Below are 27,188 nucleotides of genomic sequence, written 5' to 3'. Positions count from 1 at the left end.
AAATCTTTGTTTGATTCAACTTATGTATTTGTTTGATTCGATTGCTTATGTAGATGCCGTATGACTTTTTTATTAATGAATTAATTTTACTATTCAAAAAAAAAAAAAATAACCCATCAATTGAAAGGTAGAGTTGGGATTAAGTTTTCCAGCCAATTTAACGAATGGTTTAAGTTGGGATCAAAGGATGTTCTGCACATGTATCATCGACCTGAACACAAACTAGAGCCACAAAGTACCGAACCGACATGTTGGTTAGCCCTAGAGGCTAGATGGATTGGTATCATAACATGGCAACTAGAGAACATTTTCCAAATCTTCAAGACATTAGTTTGTAACGTATGACATATGAGCCTTCACGTAAAAATTCACAAATGAACTCAGATTTTGTACTATGTATACAGTAACACTACATAACTCAAAATTTCATCAGAATTGTTCTCAAGATCACTCATTTAACGCTTCCTTTCCTGATTGAAGATGTGCATGGACCAGCAGAAGTCATAAACGGTATTCCTTTGTATGTGGCGACCCCATTCTCGTCGGTAAATAGATGCTGCATCCATTCAAAAGAAGGTTTCTCAGAAAATTAATAGAACAGTAAGTATCGGTTTAAAGTTAAACATTGTACTTTCTCGTATTACCATTGATGACACATTCATTAGTTTCACAATAAAAATTACATTCCCTGTTGGTATCGTAGAAATACAAAGATTAAATAGTGAAAGATAGTTGTAAAATTAAATCTACTTCTAAAAAAGCCTCAATCTGTAAAATTAAATCTACTTCTAAAAAAGCCTCAATCAATTATGGTCTTTCTTTTTAGGGAGAGTAGCAATTTGCAAGGATTTCAGACTAGCATTCAGCTTACTTGTCAACAACCGGATGATATAAGTCATACCAAGCACTATTTTTCTTTCTAATGACCACCCGACATACATAATATTGAGAGAAGAATCAATACCGGCGTAATCTTGTCCAGTTGTTTCTTCTTCGGGTTGAGAACATCTTCAGGTTTCCCTTCATGCCTGAAAATCATTAGTATACAAATTTAGATAAAGAAGGATTGTCATTTTAACCAATACCCTCTGTGTATCACTTGAGATGTGTAGTCAATAACACATGCAATCCAAAGGAGATGTTAAATAAGCTTTTGTGTTGCATTATTAGCATATGCCGAATCCTTGCTTGAGACATTCAATACAAAGATAAGGCTTCCCTCCAGAAATCAAACATTCCCCTATTGCAATTTCCAGGAAGAAAGTGATTGATGACATACACAAGCAGTTGACAATTTCTGAATGAAATGCTTACCCTGAAAAGGAAACACGCTCCCCAACTGTAGCACCTTCTGGAGGAATCAAAGGCTCTACGGCACTATGATCTTCACTCGACGCACACAGAACCTGAAAATAAAGACAAGTTACAATAACCATAGCAATTCATAAAGCAACAACATCAATAGAAAGACCATTTGCATCAAGATGCTCTCTTATAGGAAACTAGGTAGCCAGCCTAAAATTTAAAGCTTCAATCCGGAAAATGAAAAAGGCAAATTAACCAGTCTAGATTTAAACATTGAAAAACATAGGACCAAAGATATTAGATAGAATTATTACCAGTCCTTCGGATACTACATCTCTTAGTTTTCCAGGTTTCACATTAGTAATTAACACCACACGTCGATTCTGCACAGGTAGATGCATTAAAGTGAATTCCCGACAGTATAAAGTTTTACATATGACCAAAGAGATTAGGTAAGGAAAATTTACAAAGATGACATACCACCAAATCATCAGGACTGCAGAATTTTGCTAAACCACTGACTACCTGCCGTACTTTGGACTCTCCAACATCAATCTCCTCAACCAGTAAACTAAATTGCCAAGAGAAACAATATACAGCAGAAAATTTCAGATGAATAAGTTGTTACGATTTCAAGTTTGAACACTTAAGCCTGTGAAAGTTAGAAAAGAGTCAGATAAATTATACAGATCCTTTTAACACACCTATCAGCTGAAGGATGTTTCCATGCTTTGCGAATAAGACCAACTTGTATATTGAGCAGTGTCACTGGAACCTCATCTTTAGGGGCTGCTTCTGTTTCTGGTTTCTTCTGCTCAACACTTGCTTTGGCACTCTTAGTTTTCTTCTTCATGACCATTAGCAATAACATGAGAGTTAGTTGAAAAGATTGAGGTACCCGTATAGATCTTAGAGTCCTTTAAATATACTGATCAGTCTCATTTATCCAAATATATTATACAAAAAATCCAGCTTTCTTCACTCCTTGAACATAGAGGAAATTAAGTTGCATGATGCCAAAGAACAAATATGGGTACAAAGCCTCTGAGACACTGGGAATCTCGGAATTTTATTTCAATACTCCAGCATATTTCTACATTTAAATAGCTATGAAAGAAATAAGTCTCTATAAGTAAAGTGATACGATGCATTCAAATGATAGAAAAGAACTGCAATTCCATCATTTTTATAGTGTTCAATTTCTATTATAGTCAATTGTGTTCTAACCTGCACACAGGTTGGCTGGGGATGCAAAGTCACAATATCTGAAGACTTGCAGATCTAGTATGTCATTGACTATCCCCAATATCCTGACATGATTTGGCACAGCCCAGAAAATTACTCCATTTCCATTTAGTATCCTTCCGTTTCTATTATGTAGTAAGAAAAACATATGCCCACTCCTCTCCAAGAAAAAAGCCAAAATTTCCAATAATATAAGTTCGGATTGGAGATCGGAGAATAATTTTGATCCAACTTTATGTTTCTCTAATACACTAGCTATAATTAAGAAATGTTTCAAATACAGCTTAACTGGAGCAATTACAAGAAATTTATAAACCAATAGAGACCCTCCATATTAGTTATGATAAGGTGTACTTGTCAATTGGAAAAATAAGAGCATGCACAAAGAAAGAAAGCAAGAATCTACAATTAAATCAAACCCCAGGAACCATAAAGTTTGGCGTGCAGAGAACCAGGATAAGTTTTTAGAGCATGTTTTAATATAGAAAAGAAAATTAAATAACCTGAGTAGAATCTTTCTGTAAACTCTTGTCTGCTTCAGGACCATTAACTGTTTTTGATTCTTTGGTCATATCCTTTTTGGCATTTGCATCAGCTTTTGTGTTATTGGCAGTGTCTTTTGCATCTGAGGTGGAAGCCGCACATTTTGATACCTGCAAAATAGTTTACACAATGTATATCACGGTCTCATCGCTCACTGCAATGCCTATATTTAATTTATATGAACCTACGCATGTTTATCAACTAAAGATGCAGCTCTTTTAAACATGGAAGTAACTGAATAGATTTCAGTGTAAAGTAGTATATAGCTTGTAAATTGCCCAGTACTTCCACATAAACAAAGCAGTACTCAGACTTCACGATATCGACAACAAGCTAATCAGAGTAGATCGGCCACTGATGAGTAACTCAGATGTGGGAGTATGGTCACGACATGAAAATTGAACCTCAAGGATAAATTGCATATTTTAATTTTTTTTCATCATACTTCCCTCATGAATAAAACACCCAACCATAAAAGTTCCTACCATTAAGCTTGGATATCCTCTTTTTAGTAGTAGCTACATGCTATTTGCTTGCTGTATCTCTTTGACATGATTGTGGATCAAAAGTTTTATATACTTGATGTTTTTCTATATCAAGATAAATATCTCTGAACATAGTTTTCAACCAGTTTGAAATAATTGTCAGATTCTCTAATATCAATATAAATGCTGATAACCACGTTTTCCTTATTTTTAGAACCCCACCTTTTAATCATTATGGACACATCATGCCTTGTATAACAACAAACAGAAGGAAGAAAGTAAATTTAAAACAAGAAACTGCACTTACTGGAGGTTCAAAGGTGACCCTCTCTATAGAAATTCTCTCAAGTACGTCTCCGAAATCCTCCTTGTTCTGTGAACATGAAGAAGTAAATATTTCAAAATTCTTAGATTGACTTGGCAATCAATACAAAATGGCTAACGTGAAAATCACATATAGCAATGCTCCAATAACAAAGAACAATAAGAACTTATATACTGCAGCTGCAGAATGCATCTCACTATGCCTAATATGAAGCCTACTCTATAACAGGGTTATACGTTTTCATACCTGAACATAATCCATCCATCTTAAAACATTTGGAAACTTCTGCCTATCTGATTTTGACATAGCAACCTGGCAGTAAGAAACGAAGCACAAAACAGGTTTTATATCAACTTACCAAGCTAAGGCAGATAACATCCCTCAATTTCCAAAATATTGTTACCAGTACAATCTTCTAGCAGTTCAAAATACAAGTTACCAACTGAAAAACAGAAAAGGCTGGTTGATAAAGTTTCCGGAATTGGTGAAAACACCTTCTTTCGTGAAAGGCTTAAACCCGTTGATTACCATGAGAAAAGTAAGTAAAACTTCATTCCTCGAAAAAAAAAAGTCAGCATGAAAGCTTAGGGATGGACACATAATTAAATATGGTGACATTAAGGGAGAATTTTCAAAAGCAAGATGAAAACTAGCAGGAAAGAGAGGAAAACAGTGATATAAGTTACAATAACAGTACAGCTCTACAAAAGGAACTGCAACTGTTCAAGGAGTCCTCTTATAGTTTATAGTTCATAGCTCTCTAGTCTTATGAGCAGGGGCGGATCTACTAAATAACAAGGGGTAGCATATGCTGCCCCTAAAAAAAAAATTAAAAAAAAAAATGGCTGGGAGAAAAAAAAAAGAAACAGAATATAGACAAAATCTAGCAATATGTTACTGATGTAATTCGCTTGCCGCGGTGGTAAGATCACTTCTTTGAAGACACAGAATTCTCAGGTTCGATTACTTGCATTGTGCAACATGTTTTTTCTTATCTACTTTTGTTCATTCTCTTTTTTCTTTTTTCCTTTTTCTTTAATTTTCCCTATGCCCTAATCTTTTCCATCCTCCTCAATTACACTTGTAAATATAAACAATATAATACTTCATATTACAACAAATTTTGTTCTGAATATAGTTGCCTTTCATTATATTTTAAATACACCACACTCCTCCAATTTCGAATAAAAAGGTTCAAGTTTTATAAATCACATATTATAATTTTTTTTTTGATAAAGTACCCATGTATTTTTCCATTTACGCTATATTCTGAATATCTTTTTCTTTTCAAATTGTAGCTTTGAATTTTTTTTATTTATTCTATATTGTACCCTTCTGTTAAATCAACGTTAAGTTTTTCACTGATTTTTTATTTTTAGTTCTTCAAACTTACATATTAAGAGAGAAGATTCTTCGGCTTTATAAGGGTTGGATAAGATAGAGTTGTAGGGTAAGTAGAGTTTTTATGGGAAGAACTCTCTCATAATGTAAGTCTAAAGAATATAGTATTGTGAACCATATAATAATATAGTATCATATTTTTAAAAGGGTTACAAGTGTAGGTTAACGTGAATTATTTTCTAGTATTATGAACTGCTATTTGGTTAGTTATTTTATGTTATCCCTGGTCGAAAATCCTGGCTCCGCACTGCTTATGAGTCTAAGTGTAAGTATACGGCAAAGTTATACGTCATTACAACCTACTATATCCATCAAATAGAAAAGGCTTATTTCATTATAATTGAGCAGTGCCCAATGATTAAGAATAATAGCAATCATCCATACAAAATATATGATTTCCGTTATCCACCACTCCACCAAAGCAAGTAAAAAAACCAATGGGTTGTAAGTTCTATCTATCAATGAAAGACATGCCGAATAGAACATACCACAAAAGGATGGATCACCGAGTACACAATCACATCAGCTTCAGAGGTTGTCAACCCTTTACCCACTAAAACAGACTTCAGAAGCAACTCCTCATTCAGGCCATTAATGGCTTCAAAGCAAGCCGCGGAATCCACAGGAAAACTCTCTGCAAATTCTATCCATTTCATCACCTGCCAAAATAGTCCGGTTCCTTAGTCATGTGAAGAACACTTACGTTAAGCAGACCTTTTCCGATCACGAGAAAAAATACAAATTGCAAAAACAAATCATCAGCTCAATTTTCAAAAAGAAAAAAAGACTCTATGCAATAGGTTGAAGAAACAAATACTAAGCAAGAACTTTCTAGTTTCCTTTCCTCGAAAGACATGACAAAGGTTGACAACATTGATTGGCATAACTGAACTAGCCTTCTCATGAACAAACATTCTCCTAAGAGCTATAATTTTGAACAAGTAAATAAATATAGTATCGACCCACCTATATTATAGATTATATTTTTGCTTTCAGGATCAAGAAAAACGAAATATACTACCACTAGTATTCATATAACATCAAAAACCCAGAGAAAAAAGAAAATCAAGGTATAACAATCAACATACCATACATCATTTCACATTAAGTTTAACCCCAAAAAAATGGAAATAAAACTGCATCTTATTCACTAAAGTGAGAATTTCCCCTCCACAAAAAGCTAAATTTCACAACTTTGATTGCCCAATCCAGAATTATGATCATACTAATAATCAACAAAGTGCTATAGAACCAAAATTTTACCAAATTACAACAATTTCAGAATTAACAAAATGATGCTACCTCATTACTTGGCTGTGATGCCTTCAAGATGTTAGTGCACAAGCTCTTAACATCACTTGTCTCAATATCCCCAGAAAAAGTTTTCTGCATTACACACACAGACAAAAAAAAAAACTCAGCACTCATTAAAGCAAATTTATGATGACCCAAATCAAATGGACACAAAATATAAGAAACCCAGATCAAATAATCTACAATTGTTACGAAAAAAAGAAAGAAATCGAAAATCAATGATTAATAGCTTACAGCATCCAAAGAAAAGCGTTTACACAGAGTAGATGCTATGATTTCTTTTCTTTCTCGTGCCATTTTTGATTGTTTGTACAAATGTCTGAAATTCTCCACCTACTGATGTCAAGAATTTAAGATTAGTAGTGAAGAGTTGAGAATTTTGTGTTGTAGGGTTTATCTTGCCTACTATTTGGGGCTATGTTGATTGTTGAGCTTGTGTTGGGCTAAAGTCTCAAGACCCATTTCATATGACTCCAGTATAAAAGATGGGCTAAGCAGACTTGCTGTCTTTGGTTGTATTCATTGCTTTGTGAGTTTGACAAAGCTCGGTCAAAACTCGTTTGTTAAGTAAATGGACAAATCCAAAATGGGCACACAAAAAACTTGAATCTTGTAAAGGATGTTATCTAACTCAAACACGTTTGTGTTGGAGTTATTAATGTTCGTAAAAAGTGGATGTTATCTAACTTAGTTGGTAGAGTCTTGTGAGGGTGATATTTGAGACCTGGATCGAATTTTGTATACATTACTATGCTTAGTCGCTCATTTACACTAAAAAGATATTTAAGTTTATAAAAAACTTATATGGACATGAATGCTAGTACATGTGATTAATGAAAAAAAAGGTCACTTTCATTATAATAATTGATATAAAAAAAAGTGTAATTATGTGAGAAAAAAAGAAGTTATTATGTTATAAAGTGTAACTTTTGTTATAATAAACTAATATGCTAGATAATAGGGCAGACTAGCGTAACTTTAGAATGTAAAAGGTGATTATATAAAAAAAAGGGTCACTGGAACAAATAGGTGGCTTGGTCCACCACCAATATTACTGTGAATTAGGTCTACACAAGACTAACTCTTAATTTTGTGGATGGCTTGTTTACAAGCTTATTTATGTTTGTTTAAAATTCGTTCATACAAAGAAATGGTGTAAGAAGTATTTATAGCAAGAATTTAGAGCTTTTGATAACATAAACCTATCTTGTTCGCTTTGCGAATAGAAAATGGCTTATATTTTACAATACTAAGCACACAAATGTTGGTGTAACTTTATTATATGAGCATTGACACAAAGTTTAGGTGTATGAATAAGATATTAAAACAATTTACCAAATTTTAACACTTAAATACCAATTACTTAAAGGGTCAAAGGATTATGCCGCACCTCGAGAAAGTGGCCAAAAGTAGGGCAGTGCGTTGAAGGACCTCAAGAAGAAAACTAACCCGAGATAGAAAGCAAGAAAGGGTAGAACTTGGTCTGAAGGAGCATATAAAATTGATATGGATCACCTGATCGACATTATCCGCCTTTTAGGTTGATTTGTTGCCTCATGTGGTAGACCTTCTCTTACCCATATGAAGGACCCACTTCGATCATAGATAGAAGAAGGTTTAAAGTTTGATATGCTTTTCAAACAAAAATGCCCACTTTCAAACTATTTCGAGGCTTGTCCAATAATGAATCCCAAAGGTGGAAACTGTAAACTATTCGTCCAACCTTTTCTGATTCACGTAGCAAAGAAGCCCTTCTAGGTGCCTATTCTTTGTGCGAGGGTGGTAAGGGGTGCTTTCCCTGTGCCCATTGCCTACTCATTTATTTTGTAAAATGAGCGACTAAGCATAGTGATGTATATGGGATTTGGGTTAAAGCCTACTAAGGAACTTTTCTTGATTTTTTAAAAGAAAAATTATGATAATTAATAAATTTATGGATAAAAGAAATCAATAAATCATATGTATTTGGTTTTTCATTTCACATCCAAATGTGTCGTCAACTGCTCCTATGAAGTCCTAGAATATCATTTGTTTACATCAAAGGCTTTGATTATTATTGAGAACTATTGGAACATCTAATACCTTTAGCTTCTCGTGCATCACCATCCTTCTTCGAGGGGGAACTATTAGCTAACCCTACTACTTCCATAGTATGATCAGAGATTTGCAATATACTCCCTCCGGTCTTTATTAGTTTACCCGTTTTGACTTTTGACATTATTCACATACATGACTTTGAGTATCTCTTGTAATTTGTATTTAAGGAAAAATATAGTCATGTAAGATCTTGTTGGATTCGTCTCGATGTGTATTATCCAAATATCAATTTTTTGTAATTTTTACTTATCGAAAATTAGAGATATTGAGGTTCAAATTAGTGTCTCGTCAAATGTGTGTGCCCCAAAAAAAGGGGTAAACTAATAAAGTCCAGAGGGAGTATTATCATGGCCACAACAAATACTGCCAATGTGGATCATGTCGTATGTTTAATGTGAGCCCCCGTACCTGATACCTGTCAGGTTGTCACTTGATTGATGTCAAGGTATTTCTAGTTAATTGTAGAGTACCATAACTCATGGTTTAATATTGCATAAATACAGGCACCAAATTATGGTTATCGGCTGACTTTGATAATGATTAGGTTTTTTTTTTTGAATAGTAAAATTAATTCATTAATAAAAAGTCATACGACATCTACATAAGCAATCGAATCAAACAAATACATAAGTTGAATCAAACAAAAATTTCCTTCATAAAAACTACGATCGTCAAACAAATCTTGCAATGTGGAACATCTCCCGCTTATATCGCTGGAAAATACAGCCTTGTTGGAGAGACAATCTAACGATCCCTTGTAGTCTTGAGGATGATTTCCGCCGGATTCATCTGACCGTATTTGAAAAATTGATAACATTTGTGATCCCGCATAATTCTTCACCAACAAAATAATTTCACGGCAATCCATTAGATCTAGTATCCCGGATTGTAACCTGTAGAAATTCCCCCTCTAAAAGAGGAGAAAAACCCTGTCTTTCGAAGGAGGTCGAAAAACCTTGTCTTTCGAAGGAGATCGAAAAACCTTTTCTTACGAAGGAGATCGAAAACCCTTTCTTTCGAGGGAGAAATCGTTATTGGAAACCGAAAAACAAATAAAAAAAACAAAGGTGGGGGCTTTCCAACGGTAAAAACCGATGGAAGCCCCTTTAAAAATCAACAATGGAGGCTAGGGTTTTTGAAAGTAGGGAGGAGAGAGGGGAGAGAGAAAATGATAATGATTAGGTTTTTTTAGGGGAAAGAGAAACCAATATATTAAGAAGAATCAACGTGCATTTCCGTCACGGTTAGCAGGACTTGGGAGAAATTGCTTACAAAAGTTTTCTCTTGCCCATTAGAGGGTACTAGTCTAGCACATAAGTGTGCTACTGAGTTCCCCACCCTCCTTACATGAGATAACATAAAAAACATAAACTTCTCGCTGAAGAAACAAACATCTTCCACTACTAAGTCAAGAGGGGATCTGCCAATACTCGGTCGATGAACATCTTTCACCAAGTTAAGTGCATCACTTTCAGCATCAAGTTGTTGGTAACCCTGTCTCGCCATACACCACTTGACCCCCGCTGCCACAATCTTGCCTTCCCAGTCGCGAAAGACCACACCAAGCCCCACACATCCATTGCCCATCAATGCGGCATCCGTATTCATGCGAATTGTGCCCATAGTCGGAGGAACCCACCCCACTCGCGAATTAAAGCCATCACCAGGCCTATTTCTCGTAAACACAGCTTGGGCATAGCCTTTACAGTCCTCCACCAGCCGTTGAAAACCGAGGACCCTCAAGTCCCTATCCTTCCAAGGCGCGTCATGGACCACTGCATTTCGGTGTGACCATGCTGCCCACATCATCACAGCAAAAGAACATAAGTCTTCCTTATCAAGTTTAGTCTTCATCCAGCACCATTTCTCCATAAATATCTCTCCTGGAGCATCATGCATATATGATAGAAAAGGTGAGTTAATCCATATTGGAGAAACTGTAAAACATTCAAAAATGGCATGTATTATCATCTCCTCCTTCCCTTGACACCTCAGACATTCCCCATCATCAACAATGTGTCGTTCCTTAAGCCTCCCTTTGGTGGCCAACGAGCCGCTACACGCTCTCCATAGAAAGTGCTGCAATTTCGGTGGTTCCTCCACACTCCATACTGCCTTCCATCTCATACACTCCTCCTCCCCAAATCGGATATTTCACCTTCTTATATGACCCAGTCGACCTAACCAGTATCCCGATTTTGTCGAATACACTCCATTCTGCGCAGGCCACCAATAAAGAAAATCTTTGGGCTTTCTCTCGCTCAACGGTATCTCTTTAATCAAAGTAACATCTTCGGGCAAAAATGTTGATTCAAAGCTTGGTCATTCCACTGCATCATATTGCTATCAATGAGTTTCGCGACTCTCAACTCGGCAATTTTGGCGTTGGTACCACAACCGCAGACTCACTTGGGAGCCACGCATCACTCCATGCCATGATTGCTTGCCCATCTCCCACCCTCCACTTCAAACCCTCTAGTAATAATGCTTTGGCACCCCATAAACTCCGCCAAACGTAACTAGGATCATATCCTCTCAATGCATCAAGAAAGTCGTCGTTTCTAAAGTAGCAAGCGCTTATAATTTTGGCTACCAAAGACTCCCTATTATCACATAACAATCGTCATCCTTGTCTAGCTAGAAGCGCTGGGTTAAAAACTTTCAAATCTCTAAAACCCATGCCTCGTGAGATTTTGGCATACAAAGTTTATCCCAACTCACCCAATGCATCTTTTGTTCCGTCCCCCTCACACCCCACCAAAATCGAGCACACATTGCATGAATATCATCTAAAATACCGTTTGTAATCTTGAACCAGCTCATCATATATGTGGAATAGATTGGATGACAGCCTTAATAAGCACCTTTTTTTTCTGCCTTTGACAAAAAAAAATTCTTTCCATCCCTGCAGTTTTTTCCACTCTTTCTTTAATCATCGAGATACCATCTTCTTGGAACGACCAATCACCATCGGGAACCCCAAATACTTCTCATGACGATCAACTTCTCTCACCTGCAACATATTTCTAATCCCATATCTCCTCCCAACATCCACATTTTCACTAAAAGCCACTTCAAACTTAGTGAAATTAATTTTCTAACCAGATGCTCGTTTATACTTATTGAGAATATCAGCCAATTTTGAGCATTCCTGAAGTGTAGCTCGAGTAAAAAGAATATTGTCATCTGCAAAAAAAACAAATGTGACACACGGGGAGCACCGCGACACACTTGAGCTCCATGAATTCCCCCCTCTCCACCGCCCTAGTCAACAAAGCCGAAAAAGCCTCCGCACATAGGAGAAATAAATAAGGGGACAATGGATCTCCTGCCGAAGTCCCCTCTCAGGTATAACGTTTCCTAGCACCTTCCCATTAAGCTTGAAAGCATACGACACACTAGACAAGCACATCATAACCTTATTAATCCAGACTCGCCAAACCCCAGTTTAATCATCACACGTTCCAGGAGCGACCATTCAACCCTGTCATAAGTTTTGCTCATATCAAGCTTCAGAGCCATCTCACCCTGTTTTCCAGCACATCTCCGTTTTATTCCATGAAAAATCTCAAAAGCAACTAAAGCACTATTAGTAATTAATCTCCCCGGAACAAAAGCACTCTACTGATGTGAAATAAGTTCTGGTAATATTACTTTTAACCTATTAGCTATTATTTTTGAAATAATCTTGTATAAAACGTTATAGAGACTAATAGATCTAAATTCACTCATATGATTAGGTTAGTATAAGCATATTTCTATTACCTATGTGTGATGATTGATGAGCAAGAATATTACTTGAGTGTAAAGGTTTTTGTTTTGAAGAGCAAGTCGTCAACAAGTGTTTAAAGGAATATTCATAAAATTAATTTGGTTTTTGGAAAATCATAGGGAATTCTTGTGAACTTATCGAATGTAGATTTGTCTGTCATAACTTCATAATTAATCGATGAACCAAAGATAAAGTTCGGGGATGATGGTACAAACATAATCAAGAATTTTCTTCGCCTATTATTAGCCTCTACGTAATACAATTCATGATCAGGTTTTATGCAAATAAATAACCAACAAATATATTCATGCATTATGAAAAATTAATCTATGTTGGCTCATTAAACAAGCAAAAGACTAACTTTTGCGATATGTTTTTTAAACAATCAAACTATTACGAACATAATCTAATTGTCCAAATTTTAATGTTGGAACATTTGTTTAGGTCTTGTAATCACTAAAAATAAGCATATGAAGGCAATAAGCATATAAGCATGGAAATGTATATAATAGAGAAAAATGTATAAAGAATATAAAAATAAGATTAAAGAATAATATACAATATAGCGTGAATTGTTTGAGAATCTACAACATGAAAAATAAATTATTAGTATAATAAGAAAAAAATGGAATTAACCTACAAGAACAGAATTATATCTTTGTCGTTTGGGTCTTGAATAAAGATCCGCACAAGCAGCAATCACGAAGCTTGAATGGACACTGTAATAGAATTGAAAGTGTTTGATTGTATATGTGAAGTACTTGGAGTACATTTGGAGTAGTGATTTTCTAGTATGAAAGCATGACGAAAAGAGTAGAAAAGTATAAAGACAAGGCTATTGATAGGAATTTTTTTTGAAAATCGAGCTAATGTGCACTTGGCGCACGACCATGCATGTACCATGGGGGGAACGTCTTGGCCGGACGTTCGCCCAAGGTAAAAATTCGCCTGACCTTTAACTGGTGGTGGGGGTGACGCGAAGGTGGTGGTGGTTGGGGAGGTAGGTGATGGCAAGGGGTGGCCGGGGTTGGCAGGTGGTGGTGGGAGTGGTGGGTGGTGTGGAAAAAGGAATGGTAGGGGTGACGCGAAGGTGGTGGTGGTTGGGGAGGTAGGTGATGGCAGGGGGTGGCCGGGGTTGGCATGGGGTGGTAGGTGGTGTGGAAAAAAAAGAAGGGTAAGATGGTTTAAAAAAATGAACTTGGGGCGATTTTAAGTAGATTTGGGACGATAAATAGAAGTCCAGTCGTTTAATCCTCCTTTCTTTTATATTGCAATTTTTTGAATTATTATGTAATGATTTTTTAAACTTTCCATCAATAAGTTCCTATCAATAAATATAGTTACTTTGCCTATATTTTTTTTAGTTAGTTTTAATTTTTGAAAGGCAATCTAACTTTTCAAGTCCATACCTATAAATTGAGGTGTTTTGATTGAAAGTAAACACAAATTCAAAATTTGTAGGCATCATTTTTCTAAAAATTCATTGCAATTAAAAACAAATGGAGGAAGTATATGTATAATTACAAACTTTTAAGAGAATGAATTTTTTATTTTAACCTAATTATTCTCAAACTATATGTGCAGAAAAAAGGTATCTAATTAGAAAACAAAAAAGAATTAATGAAAGTATTGTAATTAAGAAGAATTTTCTCACCCCTCAAAAAAAAAAAAAAAAAAAAGAAGAATTTTCTCAAATTCATCATAACCAACCAAATTAGGTTTAATAGATTCTATTTAATAAAAGACACATTCAATTTAAGTAAATTTTAGACGAAAATAAAATTTTAGCGTAGTATTACTAGCTCAATATTATTAGTTGTTACATTTATATATGATGATCAAACTTTGAAAATTCTAGTAATCTCTAATCTAATATCGTAGACATAGTGAAGTCAAAGGCTATGACTTATTGAGTATTGACAATCAAATATTCTATTCTCACCCGAAAGTGATATAAGTTGAAAACAGCTATCATCTTGTTTACTGTTTTGACTCATCAAGAGAGTAGCAGAAGTTGCATTGAGGAAAACGATAAGAGAAAACAACCAAACAGAAAGGGTCAAATTAGCATATGACAAACAACATCCCTGCCGTTACTTGCCTTTTTTAAGTGATACTAGACTCGCTAGTCACGAGTTCCTCAAATTCTAGAGGTGATCATGGTCGGGTTGGACCGTGCTTCGGCTAAATAAAGTGAACCGTTTTGAACTAAAGCCTCGAGTTGGGTCAAACGTAGGACATATATTCCCGCATCAAAACTCACAAATTCGGCCGAGCGATGCATGTTTTCGAGCCATTTTTGTGGGGACAAAAATTGGCCTTTATTTTCATATTTAAGTCGCATGTACCCCGTTTTTTTTTGCCCAAAAAATTGGGCTGTGTCAGATCGCGCGCAGTAAAATCATGCCTAAACCCCGTCCATTTTCGGGCCGAGTTAGGCTCACGAGTAGGGATCGTATTGATCACCTTTATCAAATTTTTATTGTATACTTTCTCCGGTTTTTAATTGTCATTCGTTGGTGGCACTATTCATCAACTAACTTTATTAAATTATCTCGTACATTATGTAAGACAAAATATAGTCAAGTAGGGTCTTGTTAGATTATTATCGATTTAAAGTTTCAAATATCAAATATTTAGTGGTTGTTTTTTTTTGAGGGGTACTTAGTGGTTGTTTGGTATACATGAAATTATGTAAGCAACAGAAATTCCCATGATTTTCAAATTTGGGTAGTTGTTTGGTTGACAGGAAGTGGGGAAAATAAGGCTAATGAAAAATCTTGGGAATTTGAAATTCCCACAAAAATGTAGGAATTTATTTACCTACCCTCCTTGGTCACTCACAATTTCAACATAAATTTCTATTAATTACAACTTCTCTTATGACTACCAAACAATTTATACTATTTCCTAGGAATTTTATAAGGGAATCAATTTCCACAAATTGCAAATTCCTATGGGAATTTATATCCAATTGTAATAAAACAAGCACTTATAATTTATACTTGTACGCGTGCTATTAGAGAGATTGATTTTTAATGAAGTGTCTCGACAAACGTGAAAAACGAAATGTTGCAATTTTTTAAAAAAATAGATGAAGTATTATACTACTCATATACGTATGATTTTTGTTTTATGCCAGGGATCCCATTTGTTACTGAAATTTTTCAATAGATCTTAACTATCAATTAACCTATGTATGTAAAACCTAATTTTGGGGGTATTCTTTATTATAGGACTTTTTTTATATTTTCACATGCATTTCAGCCCCCTGATTTGGAAGAGTGTGAAAAAATCTCTCATCTTCTTAATCAGGTACATGTTGACCTTGAAAATGAGGATAGGTTGATTTATTGGCTACCAGATAAGTCATGATCTTTTTCCGTGAAATCCTTATACTTGGAACTTGCAAAATCCAAAGCATCCTATCTCTCTGATGCTGCAAAAAAAAAAACTATGGCATGGCTTGGTACCCCACATAATAGAAATCTTTCAATGGCTCACCTTAATGGAAAAGTTAAACACTCGGGAAAAACTGGCTCACCTCAATATATACATGCATCTGAAAATGTATGTATATTGTGCAATTTGGCCCCTGAATCATCTTCTCACTTGTTTCTCCATTGTTTGATTTCAAAGCTAATCTGGGCCTGATGGTGCAAATTATGGGAGTTATCTTGGGTATGTCCTTCTCTTGAAGGTGCTTTTGTCAAGTGGTTTTACCCTTGCCAAATAGCTTTTTTCAAAAGGGTGTGGCAATCAAGCTTTTTTGTGATTGTGTGGTCTTTTTGGAAAGAACGTAATGCCCAAATTTTCAATGCAAATCCAAGCAACTTTTCTGAAAGTCAAGATATGATTCTTTTGATAATAGGTTGGTGGACGAATGCCTAGGATCCCTCCTTCCCGTTCTCACACGAGGAAGTTGCGAGGAATCTAATTTGTCTCAAATGGAGCCACTCTTTCTCAATCACTGCTCCCCCCTTGAAGAAGGCCTTGGACTGGTCTTCTTTACCTCTTTCCACGCTTAAGTTGAATGTGAATGCTTCTTTCAATCCTATCCTCTCTAGGTCTGCCATTGGTGGTGTATTAAGGAATTGCAAAGGCGAATTTCTATGTGTGTTTTCTTGTCCAATACCCCCAATGGAAATTAATAAAGCGGAAGTGCTAGCAATTCATCGTACAATTCAGATCTCTCTCAACTGTGAAAAATTTAAGTCTCACGAGATTGAAATTGAATTTGACTCTCATAATGCGGTGCAATGGTCTCAATGCAACCTAAAGGTGGCCCTTGACATCTAACTTTCATTCTCAATTTCATCATATCTACCCAAAAAAGAGGATTGCAGCTTTCCATCCATTACATATATAAGCCGAAACTCCAACATTGTGGCTGATGCTTTAGCCAAATAAGGACTCCATAGAAACTCAGATTTTGTTAATTGCTTGGCTATAGAAGTTTCATTATGTGTTATGAAGGAGCCTTGTTTTTGCAGGGCATTACTTTATTTCAATTCTTATGTATGGTATTCAGAGTATTTATTTAAGTCATTCCTCTCTTTTTTTTGAAAGAGAAATTTCATTAATTGAAGGTCAAACGGCATCTACAATAGGTATTAAAGTAAAACAAGATACAATTAACTCGTAGTTAAGGAGTAGTTTTGGCTAGGATGTATTTGCTGATATGAAAGTAATGATAATATCAAGCCAACTTATCAAAAAAAAAAAACTTATCTTATCTAAAATTATTTAAATTCTCCAAACTCAGCTAAACTTATTTTATCTGAAACACGTCAAAATTAAATTAAAATAAACGAATCCTAATTTACTTCATGCCTAATTTCTTCGAACTCAGCTAAATTTATTTTATCTGAAATAAGTCAAAAATAAATTAAAATGAATGAATGCTAATTTTCACCATTCCTCTTCTACAATTAGGTGGCAATGGAAATATAGAAGGAACCTTAAGCTATGTCCTTTGTGGCCATAACAACTACCATGAGACTTGGAAGTAAATAAGACTTACGTTGGGCTGGGGCACTAATGCACTATGATTGTTGGTCCCTCTAATTCAATGGAAGTGTGCCCTTAAACTAAATAACATCCTTTATTATCCTAACCCACTCTACTCTTGATTCTTACTTGAGGTCCCCCCCCCCCTTCTTACTTTAGCTCCCTTTATTGCTAAAGCTAATATACCTCCTTTATTTTTTATATTTTTTTTTATCAAGGAAAGAAAAACTATACTAACCTCCTATCGTGGAGGCCAACCTTAAATGTTCTTTCGGACCAAGAGGGTAAATATCGGTGTACGGAGATTGATTGAGTGACCCTAAAGGTTGTCAACCTTCTTATTATTGATTTTTCATTGGTTATGAATACATTAAAAATATTATTTTTATATTACTTATCCCCTCATTTATTACATACATATCAATATTATATTTTAATATGTCAATAGGGTTGCAACCCTAAATGTTACTCTTGATGTACTAATTCTTTAGCATATTATATAAAGATGTTGGGTTGAAAAACTTGAAATTTGTGATATCGAGAAAATCTTACATGAAAATAATGAAATGTAATAATGATCATCTCCTTTTTCTATTTTTTTTTATTAGGAAAGATAATTGGTTCGAAGATCAACTCCTATTAGGCTATTAGCTTGCATGACACACCAACTTAGAGACTAGATATAAGGCTAAACAACCCATAATTAAATATGCCAACATATTGTTGGGATGAGGATCGAACCATGAACAATACCTTGGAATTCGAGGTGGTACTCCACTGCACTACCACCTCTCCTTTAGATCTCCTTTCACTATATAACAAGTTTACTGTTTTAGGACATCTTTTTACAATACTCTACGCTATTTAGTACTCCTATTTTACTAATCTAATATATTTCACCCTATTCTTTTTTGTATAAATTATAAAGGCGAGATATAAATGTGAATTTATATTAATCATGACCAGGGAGTAACAATATGACAATATTGTGTTTAACATTTGTTAATACAAAATTTGTTTACCAATATGTTTTAAATAATTTCAGAGGAAATCAATTGAAATGAGCAGAATCTAAATTTTAAGAATGTTACTTCCTCCATTCCATTTTGTAGTTCCCATTTTATTTTGGACACGTGAATTAAGTAAATAATGATTATGATGTATTTGCACAGGGAGTTGTTTTTTTGGAAGTATTGTCATAAAAAAATGAAAAATAATGACAACATTAAATGGGTGGGCTGGGCATGTGAAAAGAGGAGAGAGAGTGTAAAAAATGATACTTCATCCGTTCTGTTTTAAATAAAACGTATGTTTTTTCATGCAACCCAACACACTTCTTTAACCACCAATATCTTTAGTTATGCATGCGTAAAAAGTATAAAAAGTTATAATTTGATAGTATGCATCGAGACAAATCTAACAAGATCCCACTTGACTATGTTTTTTCTTTATATAATGGCGATAAATTTTGATTCAAAATTGATCAATGAATAATGTCATTTCACCCAATGTTTCATTTAAAACAGAACGAATGCAGTATTTATTACACCCAATCAATGAGATTGAAGGATTATTAAATGAGGGTGTAAAAAACCCATATGTGAAAAGGTAGAGTGAGAGATAGGGGTGAAAGTTCGGTGTGCGGTTTGAATTAGAGCCTAATCCAATCCGATCCAAACAAAATTTGGATTTCAATTTTTCAATCCAAATCTAAACCAATTAGGGTTTAAATCCGATCCAATCCAATTCGAATTTTCATACTCTAGATGGGATCCGATAATAAATTTAGCACAACAGCAGCCTAGTAGATTTAGGAAATGAGGAATTAAGTGCATGTTTTAGGGAAAGGGTTGAAGTGCTATGTGTATTGGGCTATGGAGTAGGTTAAAAAAAATCAGTTAAGCACTTACGTCCAATTTAAATACATAATACAAGACATATTACTATTCGGTTATATTGGATTTTTGGATCAACTCACCCTTAATCCGATCCGATCCGAAAATCTAATTTCTTAAAAATTATCAATCCAAACACAGTCCGAATTCGATCCGAATTACTAATTCGGATTGGATTGGATTTTGGATTTTATCCGAATAACTTTCACACCTAGTGAGAGAGTAAAAAAGTGATGTATTCAAATGGAACAACATTTTGAAACACCTAAAATGAAATACGGAAAATCTTTATTATATAAACCAAGGGTGGAGGTGTGGTGTCCTTTTTGAAGTGACTAAAATACCCTTTAATAATTTAAAACAAAAAATCAAAATATGGAAAAATGTGAGAAACTTATTAAAATTTAGTAAAATTCGAATCATATTAATGTGATTTGTTTCCTTAAAATCCTCTAATCATGGATGAAAGTTAGCAATTGCAATCCATGTGATTGTAGGGATATATTACAAAATCTATGGAGATTGCCAGATTGGTATGTACATGTGGCGTTTTGGTGAGAACCGTGAGAATCACTCATTTTTCCTCATTTTACAAAGATTTTGATCATTTCATAATATTTTTTTTTTTTTTGAAAGGAAAAGATAGCACCATTCTCATTCATCTTTAGACAAAAAGTCCATAAAAACATATGGTTCAACCTCCATAGGACTATGGTTTTCCCATACTTGTTCTATCCCAAAAGGTACTATCTTTGCAAGGTGATGAGCTACAGCATTGCCATCCCTTTTAACATGAGACCAGCTCAAAGAGTTAAAACAACTACTAGACATTAGAATATCATCTAAAACAGTATCTAAGTCGGAGAAATAGACCATGGCTTTCGAGAGACGCGTAATAAGCACTTTGCTATCCGATTCCAGCACCACATTTGCATAGCCAAATCTTCTTGCCAACCGAACCGCCATGAGAATCGCCTTCCCTTCCGCTATTTCCACAGGCCAATGCGCTCTCACACGCCTCGAAGCTGCAAATAAGACTTTTCCATCGCTGTCCCTTGCTACAACTCCCAACCCCACCCATCCTTCACAAGCAAGAGAAGCATCACAATTTAGCTTAACCACCCCTCGCAAGGGAGCCTTCCAGATTTTTGCGCTCTCTCCACCACCCCTACTTTGCAGACCATATATTCGCTTCGCATATTTATCATGCTCCTCGATGGCTCGCTGAACTCTTGCTAAGAGAATTGGGTTGGCTGTGTGAACATTGTTAAAAACCTTTGCGTTGCGTTCCATCCAGATATGCCACGCTAAGAGCACCGCTCTCCTGTGCAGCTTTTCGGCCGATGCAGCCCAGCTCGCCACGACCTCCTGCATTGATTTTTGTGCTACACCATCAATGAGCTGCTCGCACCCACTCTCGCTCCATAAATCCGTGACCCGAGGACAAAGAAACAATGCATGCGATACCGTCTCCTCCTCCCCACACCATGGGCAGCAGTTGTGTTCAAGCATATGTCTGTAGTACAGCAGCGCGCGTGTAGGTAAAGTTCCCGTACAGAGGCGCCATAAAAACAACCGGACTTTTGGGGAGACCTCTACCTTCCACAACTTCACCCATGCCTCATGAAAACCATCGAGATTAAACATCTTCCCGAGCATATAGGCCGTCTTTACCGAATAGACCCCGTCTTTTGTGAAAGCCCATGTGATAACATCCTCCTTGCTTTGTTCACTTAGAGGGAGAGCAAGGATGCATTTTGTATCTCGTTCGTTGAAGACTCGAGTTATAAGATCTATGTTCCACGTCGATGATCCAGCCATCATCAAATCTTTAACCTGTCGGACATTATCAACCATAGGACTAGAGATAAATCTCCCATCTTCATCCGCAATCCACGGGTCTCGCCACACATTAATCTGCTCACCTTTCCCCACTCGTCAAATCATCCCTTCCTTGACTAGTGCTTTAGCGCTCCAAATGCCTTTCCATGCAAAACTCGGAGAATAGCCAAGTGATGCCTCCAGAAATGTACTCTGATGATAGTACTTGGCCTTCATGACCTTGCCAAGAAGTGTATTATCCCCCTTCATTATCCTCCAAGCTTGCCTCCCAAGTAATGCGTCGTTGAAGACCTCTAGATCCTTGAACCCTAAACCACCCAGACATTTGAGTTCACACATGGATTTCCAGCTCCGCCAATGCACCCGTCGCCTCCCTTCAGTTTGTCCCCAGAAGAAGCGTGCCATAGCCGTCGAGATAGCATTTGTTACCCAACTTGGGAACTTGTACACTCCCATCAGGTAAGTAGGCATTGCTTGAATGACCGATTTTAAGAGAACTTCTTTCCCTGCTCGTGATAACAACTTTTCCTTCCAGCCCTGCAATTTCTTCCAAATTCTATCCAAAAGAGCTCCAAAAACAGCTTTTTTCGATCTCCCCGCCACAGTAGGAATCCCCAGATACTTCTCATGTCTATCCACTCGTCTCATCTTCAAAAGATTCATCAATTCTTCTTTTTGTGAAGTACTAACCCCTTTGCTGAAGGAAACTTCCGACTTATCATAATTTATTTGCTGCCCAGATGCTGCTTCATATTTGTTGAGTAAATCAACTATTTCTAAGCATTCCTGTCGGTTAGCCCTTGCAAAAAGTAGACTGTCATCTGCAAAAAGAAGGTGAGAAATCTCCTGCCCACCTCGACTCGCCCTTGCTCCGTGAATTCTTTTTTCCTGGGCTGCAGAAAGAAGCATACGGGAGAAAGCATCTGCTACTAATATGAACAGGTAGGGGGATAGGGGATCCCCCTGCCTAAGCCCCCGAGAAGGCCTCACTGCACCCTTCACTCGGCCATTTATCACAAAAGAGTAGTTTACTGATGAAACACAGTTCATTATCAGATTCACCCATCTACCATCAAACCCCATTGTCAGCAACAATTTCTGCAGAAAACCCCATTCCACTCTATCATATGCCTTACTCATGTCTAGTTTCATAGCAATCACACCTCTCCTGCATTTATTCCTATACTTCATAGTATGGAACAATTCCATAGCTATTAGTGCATTATCTGTAATCTGTCTTCCAGGGACAAACGCACTTTGATTTTCAGAGACCAGTTCAGGGAGAATATTTTTTAGTCTGATAACCATAGCTTTTGAAACTAATTTATACACCACATTACATAAGCTGATAGGCCTATAATGAGCTACTTCTGTGGGATCTTTTATTTTAGGAATCATGACAATGTTGGTGTTGTTGACATACTCAGGAATGACAGAGCTATGCAAAATATTAATCACAAACTCAGACACTTCGTCACCTACTATATGCCAGAATTTTTGAAAGAAAAGTGCATGCATACCATCCGGGCCGGGCGCTTTACATGGGTGCATTTGCTGGAGTGCCTCAAAAATCTCAACTTTTGTGTACGGTTTCGTCAGCTCCATATTCATTTCATGCGAGACACAGCTTCCCATATGCTGTAAGACACGCTGCATATCAGGAACCCTAGGTTCCGTCGAAGAAAACAACTTATTGTAATAGGACGCTACTATTTCTTCCAGCTTCTCCTCATCCTCCTGCCATACACCTCCCTCATCATAAAGACCCTTCATCTTGTTACGGGACCGTCGTTGGGAGGCCTTGTGATGAAAATAGTTCGTATTTCTGTCCCCATCCCTAACTTCCGATACACGCGACCGCAAATACCAGTAGGCCTCCTGCTTACTAATCAGATCATCCAGCTTTGTTTCAAGATTATTGCACTCCATACAGCTATCCTGCGTAATTCTCCTTTGTTGCGCCACCTTAAGGGCCTTTTCGGTCTGCTCCACCTGCTTCGCCAAATTATTCAAGCTTTTACCACTCCACCGCAATAAACCCCCCGCCACCTCCTCAATCCTCGCCACCACATTCTTGCCCTCTCCTTTCTCCCACGCCTCCTTCACAATCCGCTCACACCCCTCCTCCAATAGCCAAGCCGTCTCAAATTTAAATCCCCGACGGCCAGCTCCCTGGTGCTTCCTTCGAGGTGAAAGGCGAACCACTATAGGACAGTGATCCGACTTATAGCGTAATAAGTGTGTTACTGTAGCCTGTGGGAACAACTCCAGCCAGTCCGACGTCGCCACAAACCTATCCAATCTTTCCCTTACTCGTGTATTACTAGACCTCCCCCTTTCCCATGTCCACCACTGGCCCTCATAGCCAAGATCTCGCAATCTGCATGAATCCATCGCTTCACGAAAATGTGCTATTTCCCTTCGTTCAGTATTCGCTCCCCCTTCCTTCTCATCATAAGATAATATCTCGTTAAAATCTCCCCCAAAAATAATAGGAAGCCCCGTCTCCTCACATAAATGACGAATAAGAGTCCACGTCTGATGTTTCATAGACCCCTCCGCCCATCCATAAAGTCCCACAAATCTCCACTCCACACCATTATTTGTTACCACATCCCCACATATATGATGTTGTGAAAAAGAAACGAGATTAAAACTAATTTTCTCCTCCCTCCAGAAAACACAAAGACCACCAGAACGGCCTTGACTTGAGACCCCAAAAGCATGCGAGCAATGAATCGAATCCTTGAGTCTCTCAACTCTATCTCTCGTAACCATAGTTTCCGACAAGAAAATCAAGTCGGGGGCAACTTCACGACTCCATTTACGAAGTCTACGAACTGACCAAGGGTTGCCCATCCCTCGACAGTTCCAGCAGAGTAGACTCATTGAGCTGGGCGGGTCTGCTCGTCGGCAGATCCCGCCTCACGCCATCCAGATATTTTCTCCGTATTTCTACGCTTCCCTGTATCACCCAAAACCTCAGACTCCCCACGCAACACCTCTCTACCCCTTTTCCCTCCTGATTCAAGTAGCACATAATCCAGTTCAACTCCTTCCATAGCATCCCCCTTATCCCGCGCTACTTTTTTCCACTTACGCCCTAGCTTCTTCCCTCCATCTGCTGCCCCAGACGAAGGGCCTGCCCCTAGTTTAGGCAAACCAACACCCCCTCTATCCTCCTTTAAACCCATGGCTTCAGTGATATGCTCCCCCACACCAATAAATTCCACATTAATCATACGTGACCCACCAGCATTAAATGCCTTATCCCTTGTCCCCTCATCCTTGCACATTACCCTCTCCTTAGTCCCCACATTACCACCTGTCTCCTCCACATTCGTCAATCTCCCCACATTGTCACTAGTTTCACTCCCCTTACCCGACAAGTGCTTCTCACTCCCCACTTCCCCCTGCCTAACATTCACCACCCCTCTCTCACTACTCACTATATCTCCCTCCTCCCCTTCACCTTGCAGCTCACTTCCCGATGTTGCAACAGTCCTAGAGGTTCTAGGCTTAGCAACGAACAAAGCCTTCCTACAAGCTTTAATTTCCTCCATTTCCTCCTGCATTCGGAACACCTTCCTGGGCGTGGCCCGCAAAGTCTTCCCCCATCCCATACATTATTCTGGCTCATCGTCATCAACATTCACACATTCTTTCTCCCCATGCCCTATGGTCCCGCATAAGAAACAAAAGAAAGGTAAGCGTTCATACGCCACATCGACACGGAAAACTCGCCCATCTTTCCCTTTTATTTCCTGGTAGCGACACAACGGTTGCGCCACGTCCATCATCACACGCACCCTTCGATAGTTATCCAGAAACAAAGCATCATCCTCCAACTCCATCACCTGCCCAATTTTCCCCGCAATCGCCCGACAAACCGTGGCGGATCTGTAATTAAAAGGAAGATTTTTTAGTCGAATCCAGAAAGGTGAATAGGTTAAGGGTACATCAGCCGGTTGGTCCTCGCCATCTATGGCATTCAAGATCAAGAGTTGGTTCTCAAAACACCAAGGTCTGCCTTCCAGCACTTTCTCCTTGTCACGCCAATGAAAAAATTGAAATACAAACCGATTCGCACCTATCATCCGTATCACCATTCGTTTATTGACCCCCCAGGCTTGAATCATAGTTCTTTTAAAAGCTTCAATGTTGAAGCTCCGTTCCGTCACCAATCGTCCTACAAGAACCAAATAGACTTGGTCCTCATCAATTCCGTCATCCAGTTCGCTAATTTCAAGAATTTTAGATTCCGCGTCATTTATTCGAAGATTTCTGCACTGTTCTATGAGTTCTCCAGCCATGGATGGTCGAAGAAATCAAGCCCTAGGGTTAGGGCAAACCTGTCTTTCAAGGGAGAGCTTTTCCTGTCTTTCGAGGAAGCTTTTAGCATAGATTGATCATTTCATAATATTTTTGCTCATTTAACAATTTTATGCTCATTTATCAGTGTTTTTGCTCATTTTACGTTTTACTCATTTTACTTTTTTTCTCATTGAACTTTTTTATGTTCATTTTACGTTTTTCTTCTTTTACATTTTTGTTCATTTTACGTTTTTGATAACTTAATGTTTTCTACTCATTTTATGTTTATGCTCATTTTAGGAAGTTTTTGCTCATTTTTAGTGGTTCTCACGGTTGTTTTGGGCCGGTATAATTTGAGTCGACTCATTTTTGCCTTTTCGATATTTTGGGTTGGGTCGGTATTTTTAGTGGTTCTTTCAATAAGAAGGTTCTTTCAATAAGAAGGTTCTTTAGTGGTTCTTTCAATATATATATATACATGTATATATATATACATGTATATATATATACATGTATATATATATACATGTATATATATATACATGTATATATATACATGTATTATATATATATATATATATATATATATATATATATATATATATATATATACATGTATATATATATAACTACAAAAGAAAATAAACAATTTAAGAATCGTTTTTCATTTCAACTTTGCATTTTAAGTGAATATAAGACGCTATTTTAAATTGACGCACGCATCGCGTGCATATAAGGCTAGTATAAGATAGGAGTTAGGACGGATGAAATATAAAGAAAAAGTTTGAAACACGGATACATTTAATGATTTTACTTTTAGGGAGATCTATTTATGGCTGATTATGGATTGTAGATATTTCTTTAATGAAGCTACCTACCTCCAATCTTTAACTACCTCTCACAGATGCTAGTAATGAGTATCACTTGAAATATTGCATTTACGTTCTCACCCACCATGAAAAAAGCTGTTGAAGTCATATTTTCATGGGTTTGGCCTTGGTACGTACACTCATACTCATAACATCCAAATGAGCGAGTTTATAAATTATATATCATATATGTACATACGATGATAGAAGTATTACAATGAAATGATGGACAGATGAAGCCATGAAGGCGTTTGAAAAACAGAAGGGAGTAGAAATGTAGAATCGATGACTAAAATTGGTTATGATTCATTTTGTATGGGAATTTCTAGGTAGCTAAAATTTAGTTTAATGTTGTCAAAAAAAATGTATGACTTTAATGTGACACACTACATCAACATTTACATTAACACTATCATTATTAAAGGGTTACTTTTTTTATATAATTTGAGGAATTTATGAAGGAAAAAGCTATATGCAGTCCTAAAGACTGCACATAAGAGGTTTAAAAGGGAAAGTTTTTGAAAAATAAAGCATTGATTACATCGATTTATGTGTGATTTTATCATAAATATCAGAATTTATACCATTTTAGGAAATATATTTAATGCTTATATGCAACTCTAAAAACTGCATATAGCATTACCCATTTATTAAATATCAGCCCTTAAAAATATTTGCAGCTATACAATTTAAAGTTCCATAATTTGAGAACTATGCATTAAAACACAAACAAAATAGTCATCCTAGAGGAGAAACAAGAGAATGAAAATT

The 27,188-nt window shown here is 36.8% G+C and overlaps 2 protein-coding genes across 3 annotated transcripts; both read right to left on the bottom strand.

Moving 5' to 3' along the window:
• Positions 1-281: 281 nt before the first annotated feature.
• Positions 282-7,054, bottom strand: LOC104887167 (uncharacterized). 2 transcript variants are annotated; one of them, XM_010671765.4, is made up of 12 exons: positions 6,853-7,054; positions 6,607-6,690; positions 5,793-5,963; positions 4,150-4,215; positions 3,886-3,951; positions 3,054-3,203; positions 2,010-2,149; positions 1,786-1,876; positions 1,620-1,688; positions 1,315-1,406; positions 965-1,028; positions 282-556 (listed from the first exon to the last, which is right to left on the bottom strand). In XM_010671765.4, the coding sequence occupies exons 1-12, from the start codon at positions 6,913-6,915 to the stop codon at positions 452-454; spliced, it is 1,161 nt and encodes a 386-aa protein (XP_010670067.2). In that variant the 5' UTR covers positions 6,916-7,054; the 3' UTR covers positions 282-451. The 2 variants fall into 2 exon arrangements, with proteins under 2 accessions (XP_010670067.2, XP_010670066.2); XM_010671764.4 differs by having other exon boundaries at positions 2,010-2,152; positions 6,853-7,051.
• Positions 7,055-24,860: 17,806 nt separating this feature from the next.
• On the bottom strand, positions 24,861-25,547 carry LOC104889341 (uncharacterized). The gene has a single exon (XM_010674534.2). The coding sequence runs from the start codon at positions 25,545-25,547 to the stop codon at positions 24,861-24,863; it is 687 nt and encodes a 228-aa protein (XP_010672836.2).
• Between the last annotated feature and the right edge of the window lie 1,641 nt (positions 25,548-27,188).

Source organism: Beta vulgaris, chromosome 2, assembly GCF_026745355.1.
Source record: "Beta vulgaris subsp. vulgaris cultivar EL10 chromosome 2, EL10.2, whole genome shotgun sequence".
NCBI lineage: Eukaryota > Viridiplantae > Streptophyta > Magnoliopsida > Caryophyllales > Amaranthaceae > Beta > Beta vulgaris.
The sequence above is the reverse complement of the archived record's forward strand: the minus strand, read 5'-3'. Positions and strand labels throughout refer to the sequence as shown.

Excerpts from the sequence above, each read along its gene's own strand:
- LOC104887167 (XM_010671764.4), bottom strand. The coding sequence starts at position 6,915 with ATGGCACGAGAAAGAAAAGAAATCATAGCATCTACTCTGTGTAAACGC. Across the intron at positions 1,877-2,009 it reads AAACATCCTTCAGCTGATAG|TTTACTGGTTGAGGAGATTG; the intron begins GTGTGTTAAAAG and ends TTGGCAATTTAG. Across the intron at positions 1,029-1,314 it reads GAGCGTGTTTCCTTTTCAGG|GCATGAAGGGAAACCTGAAG; the intron begins GTAAGCATTTCA and ends AATGATTTTCAG.
- LOC104889341 (XM_010674534.2), bottom strand. The coding sequence starts at position 25,547 with ATGGCTGGAGAACTCATAGAACAGTGCAGAAATCTTCGAATAAATGAC.